The following is a 24,202-nucleotide window of genomic DNA, read 5'->3' on the forward strand; positions in this document are numbered from 1 at the left end:
TTTATTTATTTGTTTATTTGAGAGAGGTAGAACATGTGTGCATGAGTGTATGAGTGGGGGGAGGGGCAGAGGGAGAGTCCCCAGGCAGAGTCCCAGCTGAACATAGAGCCTGACACGGGGCTTGAACTCACAACCCATGAGATCACGACCTGAGCTGAAACCAAGAGTCAGATGCTCAACCTACTGAGCCACCCAGGTGCCCCTGTTTTTAATTTTTTGAGGAACCTCCATACTGTTTCCACAGTGGCTGCACCAACTCACCTTCCCACCAACAGTGCACGAGGGTCCCTTTTCTCCACCTGCTGCCAACACCTGTTGTTTCTTGTCTCTTTAATGAGAGCCGTCCTAGTGAGGGTGAGGTGGGTCCTCACTGTGGTTTTGACCTGTATTTCCCTGAGGACGAGGGATGCTGAGGATCTTTTCACGTACCTATTGGCCATCCGCATGTCTTCTTAGGAAAACTGTGCAGAGCTCTTTTATAATTTTTAAAGTCTTCTGTTTCTTTTTGGAACTCTTATCACATGGATGTATTGTCAGCATGATCTTCAGATTTTCTTTTTCTCTCCTATGTTTCTCCTTTTCTTTCTCTGCCTCTTTTCTTGAGTCCTTACTCTTCCCCATCCCTGCTTTCCTTCCTCCCCTCTTTGACTCCCTCCCTGCTTCCTCTCCTTTCTTCTCCCTTCTCCCTCCTGTCTCTGTCCCTCTGTCCTTCCTTTCCTCCTTTTGGCAAGACTGTAGGATTTCTTGTCTCTTTTTGTCCCCTTAGCAGTTGTGGAATGCGACTACAGAGAGTGCTGTCATTTTTAACTCTTTTGGAAATATTTTTACATTTTCATAAAGTTCCTTTAAAAATCTAAAGAAGAACTTAGGTAATATATTCTTATGCTTCAGAATTAAAAAGTATGGTGTGAAAATCTCTCTACCACTCCATTCCCTAGCTGTCCGATTCACCTCCCTAGAGGCAACAGTGTAGCCAGAGGTAGACAGAGCATACCTAAGTGGGAAGGAGTATGTCTGATTTAACTACCATGGGAATGTATGTTGAGGTTTCTCTCATTCCCTGTTACTCTGAGTTCCTAATTTTCTTTTGCTTTTTAAAATTGTTTCTCATGGTGAGTTTTCTCGAATGCCTGATTGCCCTCCTCAAAGAAGGCCCATTGTCAAAATGGAGGTCCAGGAGCTGATGGAAGGTCTCTGGGTGGGGGACTTCATTGAGGGCTGATTGGTCAGGACCCCATTGTCAGTCTCAGTGGGTGTCTCCCCCTGAGTCCCGGCAGGTGTCCTCTGGCTGACTGCCTCTTAGAATTCACTGCTGGACTTCCATGGAACCTTGCTTCTTTGAGCTCCCCTCCCCATGGGTTGTGATCCCCTGATGTACCCTGTCCCTAGTCTAAACTCCAGTCTTCCTCCAGGTGGGGCAGGGCTGGGACTGCATGTTACCTGAACTTGAGGCCAGTTCTTCCCAGTTTTTGTAGCAGATGCCCCTGCTCTACGCAGTAAATTATCATTATGCTTTAAATATATTTTAGAAGGAAAATACGAAAATATATTACAGATATATGAGCAATACAACTTAATATGTTCAATATCTTTCCCTTTCAACAAAAATTTGATATTTAGAAAATTGAGATAAAATTCACATACCATAAAATTCAGTATTTAAACCATTTTAAGGTTTATATTTTAGTGGGGCTTTTCTGCTTTTTTGTTTGTTTAGTATGTTCTTAGTGTTACACAACTACCACCACTGTCTAATTCTTGAATATTTCCATCATCCTACTATGGAGGCCCGTACCCATTAGCAGTCCCTCCCTGTTCCCTCTCATCCCCCTAGCCCCTGGCAACCCCCGTTGTACTTTAGGTCTCTGCGGATATGCCTGTTCTGGACATTTCATAGAAACAGAACCCTGTGATGTGTGGCCTTTTGTGACTGGCTTCTCTCCGCTTGCAGGAGTTCTTTCCTTTTTACGGTCATCGTATGGGCAGAGCACATTTCTTTCATCAGTTTATCAGTTGTTGGACATTTGGGTTGTTTCTTGCTTTTTGAGTAGTGCTGCTGTAAAGATTTTTTTTTTTAAGATTTATTTATTTGAGAGAGAGAGAGCATGAGTGGGGAGGAGGGGCACAGATAGAGGGAGAAGCAGACTCCCCGTTGAGCAGGGAACCCAACACAGGGCTTGATCCCGGGACCGCTGAATCGTGACCTGGGACGAGGGCAGATGCTTAACCAACTGAGCCACCCAGGTGCCCTGCTATGAAGATTCTTGTACAAGTTTTTGTATAAATATATGTTTTCAATTCTCTGCCGGGTAGATACCTAGGATTGGAATTGCTGGATCATGGGAACTCTATGTTTAACTCTTTGAACATCTGCTGGACTGTTTTCTATAGCAGCTATACCAGTTTTCATCCCCACTAGCAGTGTACGAGGGGTCCAAAGATTTGACATATTACATTTAGAATATATAGAGTAAAAACCAGTAATGGGACCAAGGAAGATACCAACTCTTATCATCGTAAGGTTAAGATCGGGGTTGTAGGGGAGAGAAGCAGCACCCGTGGGTAGGCCCAAGGCTAACATAGAGACCTGCCTCTGGCTGTAAGCTTCTTTGCAGCTAAAACAAAACAAGAAACAAGTCGGTTATAAAGTCCTTACTGTCATATATGCATTTCTGCAGGAGAAACAAAACTTTTCCTGTAAATTCTAAATTGTTTATAATCTCTTTCATAAGAGCATTCTTATGGAGTCATGGAGGGCTCGTGCCCTCAGCTCCTGTTTTATAGCCAAGTGTACTGATTTCATTGTTCTTTACGTAGAGTTCTTTGATAGAAGGGTGGAGGTCTTGTCCTTGTTCAGTGAAGGCAGGACCAAAATATATTCCATGTAGATGAGTGTGACCTGTTAGAAGACAAGGGAACATGGAGGGAGGTGCATTATGTCCATGCAAATCTTAACTTATAAAGTTGGGTTTTCTGGTTAAGTCTCTCTCCTGCCCCTGGAGGAGTGACTCAAGAGCTTGGTCCCTTTCCTGCCTTGGCTCTGGGGAATGTCCTGAGGCCTCACTGCTGTCCCAGCATGAAGACGTCTCCACGGTGGCTCTCTGCTCAGTTAGAGTCACAGAATGAACAGAGCAGGCTGCAGCTGCACATCCAAGCGCCTGGGAGTGGGGCCTGCTGTGCCTCAGGCAGTTGGCACCCCAGGGAAATGAGCTTTGGGGATTGCTTAGCTCTGGTCCAGGAAGGACATTCTTCCTGCCATCTTCTGTCCTTCCACGCCATCTTTCTCCTTCCTCTTTTCCCTAACAGACTATATCTGTATTGTGAAATCTTTCTCCTCTAGAATATTAGCTCCACAAGAATAAGGCATATGCTTTATTTGCTGCTCTGTTTCCAGGTGCTGGAGCAGGGCCTGGTCTTCAGTCAATAGTTTTGAATGGTGATTGTTGTTTTCTGAGTTAACCTTCCCCTTTCTTCTGAGAGCAGTGCCCCTTCCTTCACACTGGCAACCACTCCTCTATTCCACGTGGCCCTGAAGGGGCTGCCCGGCCTTCCTAGCTGTCCAATGCATCAGGTCATGTTAAATGTATTCTGTGAAATGTAAGGAGTTAATTACATAATTCTTGAGAGCTTATTGCAAACAGCAGCGATGTGATGCTTAGCTCTCCATACGTGCTGCCCTTGCAAAGGCACCGATAGCTCTCAGCTGCTAATTTTTGTTTTAACCTCCATGTTTTCATTTTTCAGTCTGTTTTAGTGTTTTCTTTCCTTCTTACAGTGATCACATGCTACATTTGTTATTGAAAGACATCTTGACAGGGAAAATGTTTCTGAACAAGAGAACTGAAGCTCCTTCTCACCACAGTGTGCCTCTGAGGCGGCTTTGGTTCCTCCCGTGAGCTCCCCACACGGGCACCTCCAACTCGTGTTCCTCTGTTGCCTTTGTCCCTGTGGATTTACACTGTTTTGTAATTCCTTTACTGTCAGTTTAATTGGGGTTTCTGGAAGGAGTGCAGATAAATGTGAGAAAGGAAGCCTCACATTCTTTTTAAATATAAAAATTGTTTTAGAATTACCACTCTCTCCTTACTTTTTGCATCCTGTTCTTCTGGGTTTATGCTCTTGCTACTGTGCCTCTTTTAGCATTTCTTTTGTGAAAGGGATATGTATATTAAACTCCCTTTGTCTTTGTGTGTCTGAAAATGTATTTGGCCTCACGTTTGAATGATAATTTCAATGGGAAATTATTTTCCCTTAACACTTTATTTTTTTTATTTTTTATTTTTTTAAGATTTTATTTATTTATTGAGATAGAGACAGCCAGTGAGAGAGGAAACACAAGCAGGGGGAGTGGGAGAGGAAGAAGCAGGCTCCCAGCAGAGGAGCCTGATGTGGGGCTCGATCCCAGAACTCCAGGATCACGCCCTGAGCTGAAGGCAGACGCTTAACCACTGTGCCACCCAGGCGCCCCTCCCTTAACACTTTAAAGAGACTCCACCGTTCTCCCCGTCTTTTGAGGCTAAACAAGGGTCGGTGCTACTGTTTCTCTTCTCATGCTGAAGTCTGGCAGTTAGCTTATTCTTTATGGGTTTTAAGATTTTCTTTTTATCCTTCATGTTGCGTAGTTTCGATATGATGTATCTAAATATTGATTTTTAAATTCATCAGAACCCTGGGTGCTCTCTTAATCTGAATACATGATTTCCTTTCATCTCTGGAAAAATTTCCATCATTATCCCTTTGAAATTGCCTTTCCCCCATCCTCCTTAGTCTCTCCAAGAACTCCATTGGAATGTAAGCTCCCTGAGGGCAGAGTATCATTTCTTTTTTTTGGTGGTAACATATACATAATATAAAATTTACTATTTTAACCATTTTTAGGTGTGCAGTTCAGTGGTATTAAGCACATTCACACTGTTGTGTAAGCATTACCATCATCCATCTGCAGAATTTTTTCATCTTCCCAAAATGAAACTCTGTCCTCATTAAACACTAACTCCCCAATTCTTACTCCCATTCTCTTGCAACCACCATTCTACTTTTTGTCTCTATGAACTTGATTACTCTAGGTACTTCATATAGGTGGAATCATACAGTATTTGTCCTTTTGTAACTGGCTTCTTTCACCTAGCGTAACGTTTTCAAGGTCCATCCATGTTGTAGCATGTAGGAATTTATTACTCTTTAAGGCCGAGTGATTTCTTCTGCACATATATACCACATTTTGTTTGTCCATTCCTCTGTTGATAGACACTTGGATTGCTTCCTTCTTTTGTGTATTATCAATAATGCTGCTGTGATTGTTGGAGGACAAATATCTGTTTGAGTCTCTGCTTTAAATTCTTTTGAATGGGCAGAATTTATTTTTTTGGAGCCGTTTTAGATTCACAGCAAGATTGAAGGGAAGGTACAGAGATTTCCCATATACCCTCTGACCCCACACGTACATAGCATCCCCGTGTTCAACATTCTCCCCCAGAGTGTACCTTTGTACAGCTGATGAACCTGTACCGACATGGCGTAATCGCCAACGCTCCTAGTTTACATCAGCGTTCACTACTGTTGTACATTCTGTGGTTCTGGACAAATGTGCAATGACAGGTATCCACTATTGTAGTATCATACACAATAGTTTCCCTGCTGTAAAGACCCTCTGTGTTCTGCCTTCTCATCCCTCTCTCCTTCTAGCAACTACTGATCTTTTCACTGTTCCTGTAGTTTTGCCTTTTCCAGAATGTCCTACAGTTGGAATCCTACAGTGTGTAGTCTTTTCTTTCACTAAGTAATATGCATTTAAGGTTCTTCCATGTCTTTTCATGGCTTGATAGCTCACTTCTCTCTCTCTTTTTTAAAGATTTTATTTATTTATTTATTTATTTATTTATTTATTTATTTATTTATTTGAGAGAGAGTGAAAGAAAGAGATCGCAAGCAGTGGGGAAGGGTAGAGGGAGAAGCAGACTCTCCACTGAGCAGGGAGCCCGATAGGGGACTCGATCCCAGGACTCTGGGATCATGACCCGAGCCAAAGGCAGACGCCCAACTGATTGAGCCACCCAGCACCCCGATAACTCATTTCTTTTTAGCATGAGTAATATGCCATTGCTGGATGGTCCACAGTTTATCCATTCATCTACTGAAGGACATCTTGATTGCTTTCAAGTTTTGGCAATTATGAATAAAAGCTGGTATAAACATCCATGTGCAGGTTTTTATGTGGACGTAAGTTTTTACCTCCTTTGGATAAGTACCAAGGAATGGGATTGTTAGATCTTATGGTAAAAGTATGTTTAGTTTTGTAAGAAACCACCAAATTATCTTCCAAAGTAGATGAACCGTTTTGCATTCCCACCAGCAGTGAATGAGAGTTCTTCTTGCTCCACATCCTCACCAGCATTTTGGTGTTGTCAGTGTTCTGGATTTTGGCCATTCTGATAGGTGTGGAGTTACATCTCATTTTAATTTGCATTTTTCTGATGACCTGTGATGTGGCACATCTTTTCATATGCTCATTTGGCATCCATATTTCTTTTTTGGTGTCAAGATCTTTGGCCCATGTTTTTGTTTGGTGGTTTATTTTCTTATTGTTGAGGTTTTTTTAAAAAAAGATTTTATTTATTTATTTGAGAGAGAGAGCACTTGAACACAGAGAGAGAGAAGCAGACTTCCCACTGAGCAGGGAGCCCAGTGTGGGGCTTGATCCCAGGACCCTGAGATCGTGACCTGAGCCTAAGGTAGATGTTCAACCGACTGAGCCACCCAGATGCCCCTTATTGTTGAGTTTTAAGAGTTCTTTTTCATTTTGGATAACAATCTTTTATCAGATATTTCACTTGCAAATCTTTTCTCTTAGTCTGTGGTTTGTCTTCTCATTCTCTTGACATTGTTTTTCACAGAAGATAATTTCTTTTTTAAATGAAGTACAGCTTATCACTTATCTCTTTCATGGATTGTGCCTTTAGTGTTACATATAAAAGGTCACTGCCAAACTCAAGGTCATCTAGGTTTTTTCCTGTGTTATCTTCTAGAAGTTTTATAGTTTTTAAATTTCACATTTAGGTTTATGATCCATTTTGGGTTAATTTCTGTGAAGGTTATAAGGTCTGTATCTAGATTCATTTTTTAAAATATTTTATTTATTTATTTGTCAGTGGGGGAGAGAGAGCGAGAGAGCACGTGCACAAGCAGGGGAGCAGCAGGTAGAGGAAGCAGGCTCCCTGCTGAGCAAGGAGCCTGATATGGGACTGGATCCCAGAACCCTGGGATCATGACCTAACCAGAAATCAACAGTCACATGCTCAACCAGCTGAGCCACCCAGACACCCCTATATTCTTTTTTTTTTTTTTTTGCATGTGGATGTCCTTTGTTCCAGCCCCATTTGTAGAAAAGGCTTTGCTTCATTGTATTGTCTTCCCTCTTTTGTCAAAGATTGGTTGAGTAGATTTATGAGGGTCTCTTTCTGGTCTCTCTATTCTGTTGAACATTTATCTATTATTTTGTCAATATGACACTACCTTCATTAGAGTACCTTCTTCATAGTAAACCTAGAAGTCAGGTAGTGTCAGTTCTTCAACTTTGTTCTTCTCCTTCAATATTGTGTTGGCTATTTTGAATCTTTTGCTTCCCCATATAAACTTTATTTATTTATTTTTAAGATTTTATTTATTTATCTGACAGAGAGTGAGAGAGGGAATGCAAGCAGGGGGAATGGGAAAGGGAGAAGCAGGACCCCCGCGGAGGGGGGAGCCTGATGCGGGGCTCGATCCCAGGATCCTGGGATCATGACCTCAGCCAAAGGCAGATGTCTAACAACTGAGCCACCCAGGCACCCCCCCCCCCCAATACAAACTTTAGAATCAGTTTGTCAATATCCACAAAATAACTTACTGGGATTTTGAATGGGATTGCGTTTAGCCTATAGATCAAGTTGGGAAGAACTGACATCTTGCTAATACTGAGTCCTCCTATCCATGAACATGTTATATCCTTACATTTATTTAATTGTTCTTTGATTTCATTCATCAGAGTTACCTTTGTAGTTTTTCTTCTGTAGGTGTTGTACATATTTTGTTAGATTTATTCCTAAATATTTAATTTTTTGGAGTGCTAATGTGAATGATGGTTTTAATTTCAAATTCTACTTGTTTATTGCTGGTATGTAGAGAAGTGATTGACTTTTGTATATTAGCATGGTATCCTGTAACCTTCCTATGAACACTTACTAGTTCCAGGACTTTTTTGATTCTTTTAGATTTTCTGCATAGATGATCATGTCATCTGTGAACAAAAGTTTTATGTCTTACTTCCCAATCTGTGTACTTGTATTTTCTGTTGTCTTTTTACACTAGCTAGGATGGCAGAATGTTTTTAATCCTCTTTTGTTCAATGCTATAACCCCAGCACCTAAGATTTCAGTGTCTAGCACATCATAGGCACTCTATAAATTTTTGAAAGAATGAAACATGCATGTTGTATCTCTTAATCCCTCTTAAATATTTTTCATTCCTTTATCAGCTGTATGTCTTGGTGATTTGTTCAGATTTCTTTTCTAATTTATTAATTTATATTTAGCTGTGGTTAGTCTGCTATATTCAGCTCAACCATTTTAATTTCATTGCCTATTTTTCTTTTCTAAACCTGCCAGTTATGAGAAAAATAATTTCTTTTATTCTGTGGAAAATCTTCCGTATTACCCTATGCCAACTCCTCCGGTATTCCTCTCTATTGGTGATAGGTTTGCGTGCTGTGTAATCTCTGTCTTATAGTTCACCTCAGCAGAGAGGTCTTCCAGGCATGCTCTGGGTTGTAGAAGCTCCCCCTGAGCAGTTTCCAGCTTGCCTTTGCAGGGCCCTACCAGCATCATTCATTCTAGACCCATTTTTACATAAATTTCTTGGCTCAGGATTTGAGGCATCACAGCCTCTGAGGGAGATTTCTCGAGAGTGATTCTGTCTCCCCAGTCTTCTCTGGTGGGTATTTGCTGAGGGCTCTGCCGTGGGCTTGCCATTGGCTCAGATGGTGATGGCACTCTGGTCTGCTCTGGGTGATGCCTGTTCTTCCTCCTCAGTGTTTAGAACTACTTTGAAGTCGGTCAGTCCTCTGTCCCCAGGATGTGGAGTGTGGATGAGATGGTGGTGTTGTTTGCACAGTTGATAAGCATTAGAGCCCAGATTCCAGTGGCCTCTACGTTGTGCCCCCAGCTCATCTGCTATGGGCTCTGTGTGGGGAGCTAGGAGGCCCAAGCCCTTGCTTCGCGCCTCAGCTCTATGTTCCAGCTGCCAAGCCCAGCTCTGGAAGTGTGGAGTTCTGCCCCTGGCAGCCTCTGCCCTATGAGGCTGATTGCTCTTTCCTTTTCATTTCTGGGCCTGCAGAATTGCTTTGAATTAGGTGGTATAGCTAACTTTTTTCTTTAAAAAAAAATTTTTTTTTTTTAGATTTTTATTTATTTGAGAGTAAGAGAGTGAGTGTGAGAACATGAAAGGGGGGAGGGGCAATGGGAGAGGGAGAAGCAGGCTCCTCACTGAGCAGGGACCCTGATGTGGGGCTCGATCCCAGCACCCTGAGATCATGACCCAAGCTGAAGACAGATGCTTAACAGACTGAGCCACCCAGGTGCCCCATAAAAAAAAAAAATTTGGCCACCTTCATCAGAAATCTCCTGTAATGTGTTAACGTGGTGATGTAACTTTAATACAGGTCCTGATATTGATTGATAATTTTTGGGTAAATCCTCTTTGGTGTCTTATTTTAGTGTAGTAACAACTGGGTTTGATTTACTTCTGTTTTGTAATATTATTTGCAGTATTTTTTAATGCTTTTGGTCCATAGCTCTTTTTTGCACTCATTTTTCTGGTTTTGGTATAAGAGTTATGCCAACCTTCTATAATGTTTTGGGAAACTTTTTGCCATTTTCTATGTCTTGAAGTGATTTAAAGTTTTTTTTTTTTTTTAAGTAATCTCTGTACCCTGTGTGGGATTTGAACGCACAACCCCAAGATCAAGAGTCACATGCTTCTCCAACTGAGCCAGCCAGGTGCCCCAGTGTTCTGGAGTAATTTAAACAATAGGAATGATATATTTGTGTGATGCATATATATATCAACGTATGTATCGTATATATCAACATGGGGAAGTAAAGATATATTGATTGATCAAATTGCAGAGCAAAAGTATATTATGGTAGCATTTATAAAAATACAAACCCCACAAAACAATTCTCTGTTAATGGATATATACCATAGACTGGAGGAATGCATAGTGAATTTGTGATGGAAATTGTCTGCGAGGGAGAATGAATGGAACTTACACTTCAAGAACAGGCAGACTTCATCTTTGTTTTATTTGTTCACTCCTCAAACTCAGACCTGTGGGAGGCGGTACCTGGGGCTAGACTGCTGCTGCCCCTCTGCCTTGCAGCTTTATGGCTTGTGTGTCATAGTCTCTGCACCTGCGAAATGGAGTACTAATGCCTGCCTCACGGTGTTGTGAGGACATAGACCCCAGCAAGCTGCTGAGGGCATTTTGTTGGTGGTAGGCAGTCTGATTACAGGAGCCCGCTTTCCCACTTCCCAGGAGCCCACGAGGGGCCGTATGCATTTCCTTTTATAGTTCTCAGGTATTAAGGAGCACCGCACTGTAAGCATTAAATACTTATTAATCTGTAGTTGCTATTACCTGGAGTTCTCCCCCCCCCCCCCACCATTTAAAACAGACTTGAAGCAAATGTGGCAAAATGCTAACACACTGTCATTTTGGAGTGATGGATTTTATCCTGTTGTGCTTTGTACTTTTCTACTTTTTAAGAGTAGCCAGTGAAATACTCTGGGCTTTTCTTCTGTGGTTATTGGGCTTTTCAGGTTTTTTACCCCTTGGTTAGGTTTTGTGTTTTTCTTGAAATGCTAGACAAAGTGAAAGATTTTCTAATTTGTTGGTATAACTTTGGTAACAACAAATATCTTGGATAAAACTAAGTGGTCAGTGACTTAAACTGCTGTGGAGGAAGTAAAGGCCAGTCCTGTCTGGAGGGCTCCATGCCTTAAAGAGTTCTCACAGGTAGAATCCTGGGAAATAAGCAGCCCTCAGTCAGATTAGTAGGAAAAAGTGACAAAACACAAAGAAACAAGCACCACAAACGAAACAAACAAAACCCAACAGTAAAAACAAGCTTGTAAAGTCCACATATTTAAAACAATTATATGTTAGGATTTAAAAGAAACTTTCATCACCAGGAACAAGCAATCTTGAAAAGTGTGGTTCACTACACAGGTTGTGATTCACATGAACCTAGGTTTGGGATCAAATCCTGGCTCCATGACTCACAGCCTTGTGACCCTGGATACATTCTAAGAGAAGCCAGAAATCTGAATTTTTGTGTAAAATATCCCAAACCTTAACTCTTGGCAGCTAAACTCTTATCTCTTTGCTCTACTTCTTAGCATTATTTTCTTAGTGGTTACTCTAACTAGGATTGCAGTTTGCACACCTAACTCATCATGGTCTACTTAGAGTTAATATTATACTACTTCATTGAAAATTTAAGATTCTTGCAACTGTCTAGATTATTTACTTCCTTTCCCATGTTACAGTGGTCATATATATCAAGTTATAATCCCCATAATCTAATAAATTTTGCTTTAGTTACATGAATTTTAAACTTAAGAACAAATAGTCTTTCATATTTACTAATATATTCAATATTTCTAGTGCCTTCCATTTCTTCTTAAAGATCCAAGTTTCAGTCTGGTCTCATTTCTCTTCAACATGAAGAACTTCCTTTAGCATGTCTTGTAGTGTAGATCCGCTGATAACTTATAGTTTGTATTTCTTTTAAAATGTATTTTTCTGGGGCGCCTGGGTGGCTCAGTTGGTTAAGTGTCTGACTTCAGCTTGGGGTCCTGGGATGAAGCCCTGTGTCGGGCTCTCCACTCAGCGGGGAGTCTGCTTCTCCCTCTCCCTCGGCCTCTCCCCCTGCTCGTACTCCCTCTCTCTCTCTCTCTCTCACATCTTTAAAAAAATGTATTTTGCCTTCATTCTTTTTTTTTTTTTTTAAGATTTTATTTATTTATTTGAGAAAGAGTGAGAGAGAGATAGCACACACAGGGGAGAGAGGCAGAGGAAGAGAGAGAAGCAGATTCCCCACTGAGCAGGGAACCCTATGCAGGACTCAATTCCAGGACCCCGAGATCATGACCCGAGCTGAAGGCAGATGCCCAACTGACTGAGCCACCCAGGTGCCCTTTTGCCTTCATTCTTGAAGGATATTTTTTCTGGATTTTAAGTTCCACATGGACAGGTTTTTTTCCTCCCATTACTTAACATGTCATGTCACTGCCTGTGGCCTCTTTTTTTATGAGAAGTGAATTATCATCCATATCATTGTTTTTATGTGTAATAGGTCTTTTTTTCTTTTGACTGCTTTTGAGGTTTTCTCTTTACCTTTGTTTTTCAGCATTTTGACTGAGGTGCACTTGGGTGTGGGTTCTTTTATATTTATCATGCTGCATTTCTTGGGTCTGTAAATTTATGCCTCACCAGATTTGGGGATTATTTCTAGCTCCTTTTTTCTCCAATATTTTTTCTGTCTCATTCTGTCCCTTGTCCCTTCTGCGTGGGTGTGGGAATCCAGACCTTTTGATATTGTTATGTAGATTGCTGAGGCTTTCCTTCTTTTCTTTTCTTTTCTTTTCTTTTCTTTTCTTTTCTTTTCTTTCTTTTCTCTTTCTTTCTTTCTTTCATGATTTTTTCTGTTTTTTAGACAAGATAATTTTTACCAATCTATTTTCAAGTTTCCTAACTCATATCTAATATGTTATCATGCCCATCCAAAGACTTTCTAATTTCAGGTATAGTATTTTTCAATTATATAATTTCCATTTGGCTCTTTTTTTTTTATAGTTTTGATTTGTTACTATTTCCAATTTATTATTTTATTATGAGCATATTTTCCTTTATGTTCTTAGCATAGTTAAAATAGATGCTTTAAAATTCTTATCTGCTGAATTTTAATATTTGGGCCATCTCAGGGTTGATTTGTGTGGCTTCCCTGTTTCTTCATATGTTTAGTAATTTTTGGTTGAATCCTGGATATTGTAATGATATGCTATAGACACTCTGGATTTTGTTATGTTCCCCTTAAGGGTCGTCTTTTTTTTTTTTTTAATTCTGTTAAACTACACGTAATATATAATTTATCTTAAGTATTTTTAAGTGTATGGTCCAGTGGTGGTAAGTACATTCACATTGTTAATGCCATCCCCACCCTCTATCCCCAGAACCCTTGTCTTGTGAATCTGAAACTCTTGCACCTGTTAAACACTAACTCCCTTTCCTCCCTGACCCCCCACCCTGGCCCCTGGTTCCCACCATCTACTTTCTGTCTCCATAGATTTGACTCCTCTAGGACCTCATGTAAGTGGAATCATACAGTATTGGCTTGTGGTGACTGGCTTCTTCCGCTGAGCACAGTGTCCTCCAGGTTCATCCACGTGGTGGCAGGTGTCAGAGTCTCCTTCCTGTTGAAGGCTGAATAACATTCCATCCTGTGGATGGACCATGTTTTGCTTATCCATTCATTGGTGGATAGACACTTGGGTGCTTCCCTGTCTTAGCTGCTGTGAATAATGCTGCCGTGACATGGGGGTGCGGCCGTCTCTTTGAGACCCTGCTTTCAGTTCTTTTGGGTACATACCCAGATGTGGAATTGCTGGGTCATATGGTAGTTCTATTTTTAATTTCATGAGGGACTCTCATACTATTTTCTGCAGCAGCTGCACCATTTTGCACTCCCACCAACACTGCACAGGGTTCCAATTTTTCCACATCCTCACCAACACTTACTTCATGTTTTTTTTTTTTGAGAGTAGCCATCCTACTGGATGTGAGGTAAGATCTCATTGTGGTTTTGATCTTAAAGTGGTGTTTTGGTTTGTTTTTTGTCCAGCAGCTGGAATCTTATTCAGTTATTTTGTAAACTGGGCTACTTGGACTCTGTCCAATATATGTGTCAGCCTGGAATTTGGGCATGGTTTATATGCAGAATTTGGGGCTCCTCTTCCATGGCTCTCTTCTGTTAGAAGTTGTTTTTCTTCTTCTTCTTCTCCTCCTCCCCCTCCTCCTTCTTTTTGTTAAAGATTTAATTTATTTATTGAGATAGAAAGTGAGAGACAGAGAGCACAAGGGGAGGGAGGGTAGAAGGAGAGGGAGAAACAGGCTCCCGGCTGAGCAGGAAGCCCGATGTGGGACTTGATCCCAGGATCCCGGGATCATGACCCGAGCCGAAGGCAGACGCTGAACCAACTGAGCCACCCAGGTACCCCTAGAAGTTTTGTTTCTTGTACAGCTGTTCCTGTTGCTCAAACTCTCCTTAAGCACAAACAGGAAAGCCAGGATGTTCTCCCAGCACTGCTCCCTTCTCCCCAGAGATGACTCCCATTTATTTTCTTCCTGTTTTTGGTCTCTCTTTGGGTCTTCAAGTAGTTTTTTATATTTTTGCCCAGTTAATCTGACATAAGATGGAATAATTTACCTTAAAAAAAAATGTGTGAGTGAAACCATGTGCTCTTCTACATATTCTGGTGCTAGAAGGCTGCCTGGCGTGCGTGAAGCTGGACTAGAACTTGGGCTTTTGGGTTTGCTCTTTTTTCCTGTGTCTCCAGCGAGGTCAGTGTGGAAACTGCAGATGCCACAGTCAGGCCCTCATTGCTGCACTTGACATTTCTCTACCTCAGCACTGTTGGCATTTTCAGCCAGATAATTCTTTGTTGTGGGGGCTGTCCTGTGTGTAGAAGGGTATTTAACAGGCTTCTTGACCCTCCCCAGTAGATGTCAGTAGCAGCTCCTAGTGGTAAGGATCAAAAAATGTTTGCAGACAGTGCTAAGTGTCCCCGGGGAGCAAAGTCTTCCACAGTTGAGAACTGCTGCTGTACCCGTGTGGACCTCTCTGCTCTGTCCTCTCAGCGTCTCGCCAGCATCCAATGCTGCTGGTGCTGCCTTCTTGGAGGGGTCTCTTTGGTGGCTGTCATAGTGCAGTCTTGGTGAATGTTTTCCCAGCCGGAATGGGTGCCTTTCTGTTCCTTGTTCCTAGCTGACCTTTGGGTTTTGGTGCCTTCACTGGGTGTCCCCAGGTGGGGCTGCGCTCTGCAGTAAAGCCCCTGATCATCCCATGTAGCCTGAGTGGTCTTCTTAAAACTGCCCCCCTCTGCCCTTGGGCCTCAGGTAGCCAGCAGGGCACATTGCAAGTAGTGCGTGTTACTGCTCAGCAGTGTTGACCTTGCTAGCTCATCTTCAGGAGATAGCTAAATAAGATCGACCATTACTACAGTGCTTCTTGTCGTAAGCATTTAATTTAGGCCTGGGCGAGGAGCGGGTAGATGGCAAAGGTTAGCCTGAGCATAAACCAGAACGAACTCGGGCTGTTTTCTCGCTTTGTAACTGCCCCCCACCATCAATCTGGAATTAATGGTGTGCCAGGCTTTGGGAGATCCGGTTTTCAGCAGTGCTGATTAGTAACCTTGGGCATGTTGCTGAACCTCTGCCTGGGAGTCCTCCTCAGCTGTGACCAGGGGAACTTTGGTTTTGAGCTCTTCCTCTTGTCCTTTTACACAGGCCTGTCTTTGTTGTTTGCCTGCCTGCCTTCCTTCCCTTCCTTCCCTTCCTTCCTCCCTTCCTTCCCTTCCTTAAGATTTTACTTATTTATTAGAGAGAGAGTGAGCGAGAGAGAGAGAGAGTGAGGGAGCGCACAAGCCGGGGGAGAGACAGAGGGAGAGAGAGAAGCAGGCTGAGCAGGAAGCCCGATGCAGGGCTCGACCCCAGGACCCTGGGACTATGACCTGAGCTGAAGGCAGACGCTTCACCATCTGAGCCACCCAGGTGTCCCCAAAGGCCTGTCTTTGTGTGAGCTGCCTCAGGCACACGTACTAATGGTGATAGCCCCATTCAGCAGTGATTGAGCTGATTGAAGCAAGTGTCCACAGCCACATTGCTGGTTAGTGGTGGTGGCACGACTCATGTCTCCGTGCCTGACTTTTGTGTTCTCCCCCTTAAAAATTATCCCTTTTCCTTTCCTTTCAGCTTTATCGTTTCGTGATTCTGTCTCATTTTTATGACATTAGAACTGCCTCCTGTGACCTAAATGATTATGGAAATATCATAGATTGCCTCAAAACAAATAACCACACAAAGCTGTAGAGGTGTTGGCATACTTAGGTTTTAAACATAATGTTTCTTTTTATTTTTGTTTTTCTAATACTGTAGTGTTCTAAGAACAGAAGCATCTGGGCTGAATGGAATTTAGCATCAAAAAAGTCCTCTTTCTGTTCAGAAAGTTGTAAAGTGCGTAAAGATGAAGCAGGCACCAGAAATCCTTGGCAATACAAATGGAAAGACTCAGACCTGTGAAGTGAATCGTGAATGTTCTGTATTCCTCAGCAAAGCCCACCTCTCTACCAGTCTGCAGGAGGGGGTCATGCAAAAATTTAATGGCCATGATGCACTTCCATTTATTCCATCTGAGAAGCTGAAAGACCTAACTTCCCGTGTATTTAATGGAGAACCTGGTGCTCATGATGCCAAATTACGTTTTGAGTCCCAGGAAGGGAAAGGACTCGGGACACCACCTAACACCACCCCTATCAAAAATGGCTCTCCGGAAATTAAGCTGAAGATCACCAAAACATACATGAATGGGAAGCCTCTCTTTGAATCTTCAATTTGTGGTGACGGTGCTGCTGCTGTGTCCCAGTCAGAAGAAAATGGACAAAAACCAGAAAATAAGGCAAGAAGGAGCAGGAAGAGAAGCATAAAATATGACTCCTTACTGGAGCAGGGTCTTGTTGAAGCAGCACTGGTGTCCAAGATCTCAAGTCCCTCAGATAAAAAGGTATCTGTGAGGAGTTGTGGCCAGGGTAGGGTCGAGTGCAGCAGCTAGTTACTGTGAACATAAGAACCACCTGAGCGTGCCTGTGCATGCGGGGTCGGGTGGAGGGGAGGAGAGGCCACCGTGCATCGGCTCTCCAACTCTCTCTGTCGGCACAGGGCTGACCATGGAGCCTGGGCTGTGCTTGGGCCCCCACTTCAGGATACCCTGACGTTGCCTCCCTTAAGCCTCACAGCAGCCTGTTGAGCCCGTTGTGAGTCCTGGAGAGGTTAACTAAGGGTTCAAGATTGAAATGACTAAAGAGAGGTAAAACCAGTTTCTAAACCCAGGTCTGGCCAGTTCCAGAGCCCTTGACCTTTAGGCTGTGCTGTTTTCATGGTTCTTCTCTCCGGAGACATTCTTTAGGCTGATTATGGAGGTGTGTTGGGATCTAGCGTGGGGCTTCTTCAGTTTATACCATCTGAGGAGCTGTGTTGTGCAGGAGTGCTCCTGTCCTTCCACGTGGTTCACTGTCCACTTGTCTCCTCTGCCAGGTGGTCCAGCAGGTGGTCTGCCTCCTTGACGGCTGGGGCTGTGTCTTACGCCTTCACATTCTTGGTTTCCAGTGCAGAGCCCAGCACCTGAACACATCTGAGCAGGTGTTCACTCATCCAACACTGGGTGGAAGCCTCTAACTTACAATGAAGGAATGTAGTGGTTTATGTCCCTGTGTCTTAAAGGGCACTCAGGATGGCCCACTACTTAAATGAGTATTAGCCGTAGAAAACAGCGGGGGAGCTTTGGCCTTGGCAGAAGGAGGTAGGGAGGGTGCCAGGGCCTGACAGTCTGTATATAGTCTGTATGAACAGCATCTGGATGGTGCCTGGTGCCCTCTGGTCTTTAGTTGAAGCTCCAGGCTCACTTACAGGGGTGGACAAAGGGAACCTGAAACCAGCTTGGGTTGGAATATTTAGTTTAAAATTATAGTTGAGGAATTTTATTTACAATTTCCACAGATAAGAAGGGAAATGGCCACAGTTTTCTTGAAATCGTTGAAATAATGAAGATATTGAAGGGTTTAAAAAAAGTGTTTTAAGTGCTCAGGAGCTGCTTAGCTTTTGCTAATGTAATTACAACAGTGAATTTTTTATTTTATTTATTTTTTAAAAGATTTTATTTATTTATTTGACAGAATGAGAGAAGAGGGGGAGTACAAGCAGAGGGAGCAGCAGGCAGAGGGAGAGGGAGAAGCAGGCTCCCTGCTGATCAGAGAGCCCCACATGGAGCTCGATCCCAGGACCCTGGGATCATGACCTGAGCCGAAGGCAGATGCTTCACCGGCTGAGCCACCCAGGCTCCCCTACCACAGTGAATTTTTTAAAAGACCAATTTAGTGAGCTGGGCTGATACAGTAGGTTTTTGAAGTGCCCATCGCGGTGGGAGACCTTACTCTTTCATAGGGGAAGAGGCCGGTGTAAGTGATTGCTATCTCTGCTGCTTGGTTTTGTGAAAACTTGGGTAAAATAGCTGAATTTTGACTCCATCTTCAGAGTGGGGGTGATACTACTCATCCTTATGGGGCTGTCGTGTGGCTTAGATGACACAGGACTGTAAAGCTGGGACGCTGTGGAGGAGTCAGAGAGCTGGCATTTTTTTGAAAGTGTGTAATGTGGCAGCTCTCTGCCAGCCCTTCCCCCATGCACACTGATCTCTTTAACAACTTGTGAGATTTCAAAGCTGTTGTCCTTGGTTTACAGACGAGGAAACTGAAGCCCAAACAAGTTCAGCAATTTGCCTAAGTATGTAGGGCTCTTAGGGGAAAGCTCAGGAGTTCACACTCATGAGGAGGCCAGGAGCCAAGCTAAGTATGCTTGTCCCACTGGAGGGCAGAACGGAGAGAGGTGTAGGGTGGCAGTGGCCCTGGTCAGTTCTCCAGCCTTGTAAGTGGCCTGTGTTCTGAGGTGGAGAAACTGAGGCATAGAGCCTCAGGACTCAGATCACAAATGGAGCTGAGACTTGCTGCCAAGCCCTCCTGCTGTCATTGCCACTCTGGGTCCTTTCATGCTGGGTGATGCTGTGCTCCAGAGAACTGAGAGACATGTGGCTGGGGAGCGGGAGGGTCAGAATATGGATTCAATCCATGAAAATTCTTCTTTGACAGGTGAATAAAGCACCATTAAAGACCTTCAACCAGGCCAAGGAAGTAGGTTTATGTAGGGCTCTACGTAATGTTGAGTACCTACTGTGTGCACCAGGCACTGTGCTGATTCCTTAGCTAGGGCAGGGGACAATTTTGATGAAGTGATAGCAGGGGAACCATGCTCCTATTTATTTATTTATTTGAGAGAGAGAGAGAGAGAGATAGAGAGAGCATGAGCAGGAAGGAGGGGGAGAAGCAGACTCCTCGCTGAGCAGGGAGCCTGATGCGGGGCTCAATCCCAGGACCCTGGGATCATGACTCAACCTGAAGACAGATGCTTAACCGACTGAGCCACCCAGGCGCCCACCTCCCTCCCCCCTTTATAAAAAAAAGATTTTATTTATTTATTTATGTATTTATTTGAGAGAAAGAGACCGAGAGCATGAGTTTAGGGGGCGGGGCAGAGGAAGAGGGAGAAAAGACTCCCCGCCTAGCAGGAAGCCCAGTGTGGGGCTCGATCCCAGGACTCTGAGATCATGACCTGAGCTGAAGGCAGATGCTCAATCAACTGAGCCACCCAGGCGCCCCTAGCATGCTCCTTTTTTAGGGTGTGTGTGTATGTGTGTGTTTTAAACCTCTAGCCTGATTAATCTTGGGATAGAAGACTGGATTTAGGGGTACTTACTGGATGTGTTAGTATGTCTTTTGTTGTTCATTTTCAGATTGCAGCTAAGAAAGAGTCCTGTCCAAATACTGGCAGAGACAAAGACCACCTGTTGAAATATAATGTCGGTGATTTGGTGTGGTCCAAAGTGTCCGGTTACCCTTGGTGGCCATGCATGGTTTCTGCTGATCCACTTCTTCACAACTATACCAAACTTAAAGGTATTGTGTTTTTGGACTGTTTTTTCATCTTTCTCTTTCTGTACTTAATCTTTCTAATGTCTGAACTTTTTTCTTAACTCTTCCATAGCCCTATTATGGTTCTTTTTCTCTTTTGTTTTTCTGTTTAAAAAAATTGTGCTAAAATACACATAACATAAACTCTACCATCTTGACCATTTTTAAGTGCACAGCTCAGTGGTATTAAACACGTTCACATTGCTGAATGGCCGTCACCACCATCCATCCCAGGTCTTCACTCCTCTTGTGAATCTGAACCTTGGTGTCCATTCAGTAGTAACTCCCTGCTCCCGCTCCTCCCAGCCCCTGGCACCCACCATTGTATTGTCTGTCTACTTTTTATAGTTTGGTCTGCAATTCCCTAAGGATTAGTGAAGCTGAGCATCTTTTCTTGTGCTTATTGGCCATTTGTATGTCTCTGAAGAAATGTCTATTCTAGTCCTGTGCCCATATGTGAATTGGATTTTGGTTTTTTTGTTGTTGAATGTATAGTGGTTCATTTTTGCAACTTTAAAGTTAATTGGTTCAAATGTAACACATTGCCATTTCTCTTTATATCCAACTCAGATATGTACTTTATCTGATTGAATTAGTATTAATAGAGAAGTGGTCTTGGTTTTATATTGCTTTTTAGGTTTTATGATAGTTTATTATTATTTAGATAAACAGTGATTGCTTATTTCAGCATGATTTTCAGAAATTAAATTGTAATTTTTACTAAGTTTGAGTTATAAAAATGGCCCAGTTTATTTTTGAGGCCTGTGGGAGGAAGGAAAAAACTAGAAATGATCTTCTTTGGCGTCATGAAACTTGGGAATATAAATTGGTCCATGGAGCAATTGAAGAACACATTAAGAATATGTTATTGATACAGATTAGAGCAGATGCAAATTTAAATATTGGTTGGAGAGCTCACAAAACAGAAAAGCTCGTGTGTTTTTGGAGGGAAAAATGAGTTCAGGTGGTTTGAGATTCTTCTAGAAAGTTCTTCCAGAGTAAAGTTTGAATTTAGTTTGAGGGAGGTGATAAATGATGAGCACAGTGTTGGAGCTGAGCCAAGGTAGTGCCCAGCTGACCTGTGCACCCTTCAGAATTATGGGTGACTAGAGCTGCGGGCTGGGCCAGGTGGCCTTTCTGGCCTCTTAGTACTGCTGATTAGTCAGCCTTATATTGTGTCTTAGTGGTACATGAGTACATGTCACCTCCTGTTCTTTGGCTGGAGGCCTGAGCTCTCACAGGAGCAGCATTGCTGCCCCCAGGGCAGGTTGGGGGTGCTGTTGGCTTGCTGTGTGAAGCAGATGGCTGCTGGGGATGGGGTACGAGGGTGCCTATCTGACAAACAGACTTGAGAGGAGGTGGGTTCAGGACAAAGAGGATCATGCTTGCGTCCTGAGTGCCTCTGTCTGAGTCCTGCCCAACCTTCTGCCCCTGGGGGTGGTTGGACTCTACCTCGAGGCTGAGGAAAGCACATCTGCTTAGGGCTTGTGGTGGCCAGAGAAGAGCCTTTGGGCTGGCTTCAGCTCTGACTCCATGGAGGACCTGTGGCATCCTCAGCTTGCCAGAATTGAGGAGGTCCCTTCCATGAGGCTTCAGGGACCCCAGGATGTACCCCAGAGGCATCTAGACTTGGTAGAGTATGAAAAAACTATCAGTTAAGACAGAGGCTGGGCAGGCACACAGGTAGGTGTGCACCTGAGGTGTTGCCGGTTCCTTCCCAGCTCTCTAAAACCACGCAGCAAAGCGAAGTAGAAGTCATGGTGGGCTTTATGACTTCACGCCAGTGGTTTGCCTAGTACATCACAAGCAATTCCTTTTTAATGTCTGGGGGTTTCGACTTTACTTATATGACGCTCCCGGCATCTCAGACCTATGTGATTGAAGGGGTCTTTTAATGTCTCTTGATTCAAGCTCCTGGGGTTAATTAATTTTAATTTCATTACATCTTTCCCCTGATTTAGAGCAAAATAATTCCTGTAGTCTACAGCAGCCTGTCTGAATGACATTCACACACGACACCATTTTTATTTTCTCTCACTTCCTCCTCCTTTATTTTCTGGCCCTTACTCTTTTTTTTCTTTTTTTTAAAGATTTTATTTATTCATTTGGCAGAGAGAGAACGCACAAGCTGGGGGAGCAGCAGGCAGAGGGAGAAGCAGGCTCCCCGCTGAGCAGGGAGCTCGATGTGGGACTCGATCCCAAGACCCTGAGATCATGACCTGAGCCAAAGGCAGCCTCTCAACCGACTGAGACACATAGGTGCCCCTCCAGCCCTTACTCTTGCTTACAACATTGGAGCAGAGCATTATGCTCCCAGGAGGCATGGGCTCTGGAGTCAGCTTGCCAGGGTTTAACTCAGCTGGTTGGTCTAGTAATGAACTGCTTAATTTCTTTAAGCCCCAATTTCCCTATGTATGAAAAAGGAGGGTAATGAAAATAATACTTGTTTGGAAAGGTCTTTGCATGGGGAGTAGTGAGCATTCAGATGTTAGCACATGTTACTGTCCTCTTCTTTTTTACTTTTAAACCCTGAATTTTTATCATATCTATCCCCTTTCCCCTGGTTACCTCTAGGGCTCTTTCCTGAAAGCATTCCAGTTTGACCAGTTATTTCCCCTGCAGGATCCTAGGGTTAGATCATTTAATTTAGATAATTTTGTACCCATTCTTAGTTCCTTTATGTCACTTGTTTTTTTTGGTTTGCTTTGTGAAAGATTTTATTTATTGTTTGCTTGTTTTTTATTTAAAAACCTTCTAAGCCCATGGTTCAAAGTGGAACAATGCAGTGGACACCCGTGTGCCCTCACCTATATTTGCAAACTTGAGCTTGCTCCGTCTTTTTCTGAATGTGAACACTCCTTTGCCAACCCATGTGAACGGACGCTGTAGGCATCATGGTGCCTCACCCCTAGATCTGTCAGCAGGGATCTTCTAAGAACAAGGACAGCTTCCTGTCCAACACATGCAGGGAAACACTGTATCAGTGACACTGCCCATCATCAGGGCCCTTGCTTAGACTTCCCCAGCAACCTTCAGTATTTTCCCTGTGCCTTTTTTTCCTTCACTCTGGATTGAAAAGGGTGCTTGCATTACATTTAGCTGTCCGCTGTCCTGTCTCTTTAGGCTCCTGCAGTCTAGACCGGCACCCCCTGCCCCCAGCACTTACTGCTCTAGTCTCTTGTGATGAGACTCAGGTCCATAAGACCAGCCAGGAGTACCATGTAGGTGTTCTTGAGGAAAGGGGCTTGAGCTTGGCCCTTTGCTGAATACCTGCCTTCCTGCAGGTTTCTCTAGGAATTGTTTGGGGATGCAGCGCAGGGAGCACTTATAATCACAAGCAAATCAGCTTCAGAAGACTGGTGATGTGCATTTGAAAAATAGTTCAAAAGGAAGGGAGTCAGGGTGAACACCCTCCAGCTGATAGGAGATTCACATGACCTTCGAAAAGAAAAGGGGTCAGAGGAAACTGAGAATGGGAGGTGGGGGGGGGGTGACAGAAGGACACATGTCTCAGTTGAATTTCATCAGGATCTCTTAGTGTCAGTTGTCCCACTTCCCAGTAAGTGGTGACCAACAAAACTCTCCAATGGAAAATACAGCCCTTTTTTGTCATTAGTGAGTGATCTGTGGCCATGTTTGGAGATCTCCCCTGCCAGTCTTTCCTCACGGTTTTAGCGCTCCCTTATGATCCATTGGCTTATAAAATGGTAACTGTCCATTTTTATCATGCTTTCTCTGTTTAATTAACTGGCATTTTTCTGTGAAAATGAGCTTCCTCTTAAAAATTTAGTTATGTAATATAGTCCTTACTCTTTTTAAAAAACTTTTTAAATTTAAATTCAATTTAATTAACATACCGTATATTATTAGTTTCAGAGGTGGAATTTAGTGATTCATCAGTTGCGTATAACACCCAGTGCTTATTACATCAAGTGCCTTCCTTAATGCCCATCACCCAGTTATCCCATTCCCTAGTCCTTACCCTCTTCCTTTCCTTTCCTTCCTCTCTTTCTCTTTTCCTTCCTCCCTCCCTCCCTCCCTTCCTTCCTTCCTTCCTTCCAAGATTTCATTTATTTATGAGAGAGAGAGCACGAGCAGGGTGAGGGGCAGAGGGAGAAGCAGACTCCCTGCTGAGCAGGGAGCCTGATGCAGGACTTGATCCCAGGACTCCGGGAGCAGGCTGAGCATGGGGGTCTTGTGAAGCAGGTATTTTTTTTTTTTCCTGTGAGATGCAGCTCCCTCACCCTACCCCCTGTCCCCACCCCAAATTTTATTTCTTTCTTTATTTTTGTTTGTGTGTACTTCCTCCCCC

General features: G+C 43.3%; 1 protein-coding gene across 1 annotated transcript in view; it reads left to right on the top strand.

The window, feature by feature from the left end:
- Positions 1–24,202, top strand: part of NSD2 (nuclear receptor binding SET domain protein 2) — an 87,916-nt gene that overhangs the window by 13,142 nt on the left and 50,572 nt on the right. Inside the window, 3 exon segments of the mRNA XM_048211867.2 lie at positions 16,250–16,294; positions 16,297–16,874; positions 19,713–19,875. Of these exon segments, the coding sequence (XP_048067824.1) occupies positions 16,279–16,294; positions 16,297–16,874; positions 19,713–19,875 (757 nt within the window). The 5' untranslated portion in view covers positions 16,250–16,278.

Source organism: Ursus arctos, unplaced genomic scaffold (genome assembly GCF_023065955.2).
Source record: "Ursus arctos isolate Adak ecotype North America unplaced genomic scaffold, UrsArc2.0 scaffold_9, whole genome shotgun sequence".
In the NCBI taxonomy this organism is placed as follows: Eukaryota; Metazoa; Chordata; class Mammalia; order Carnivora; family Ursidae; genus Ursus; species Ursus arctos.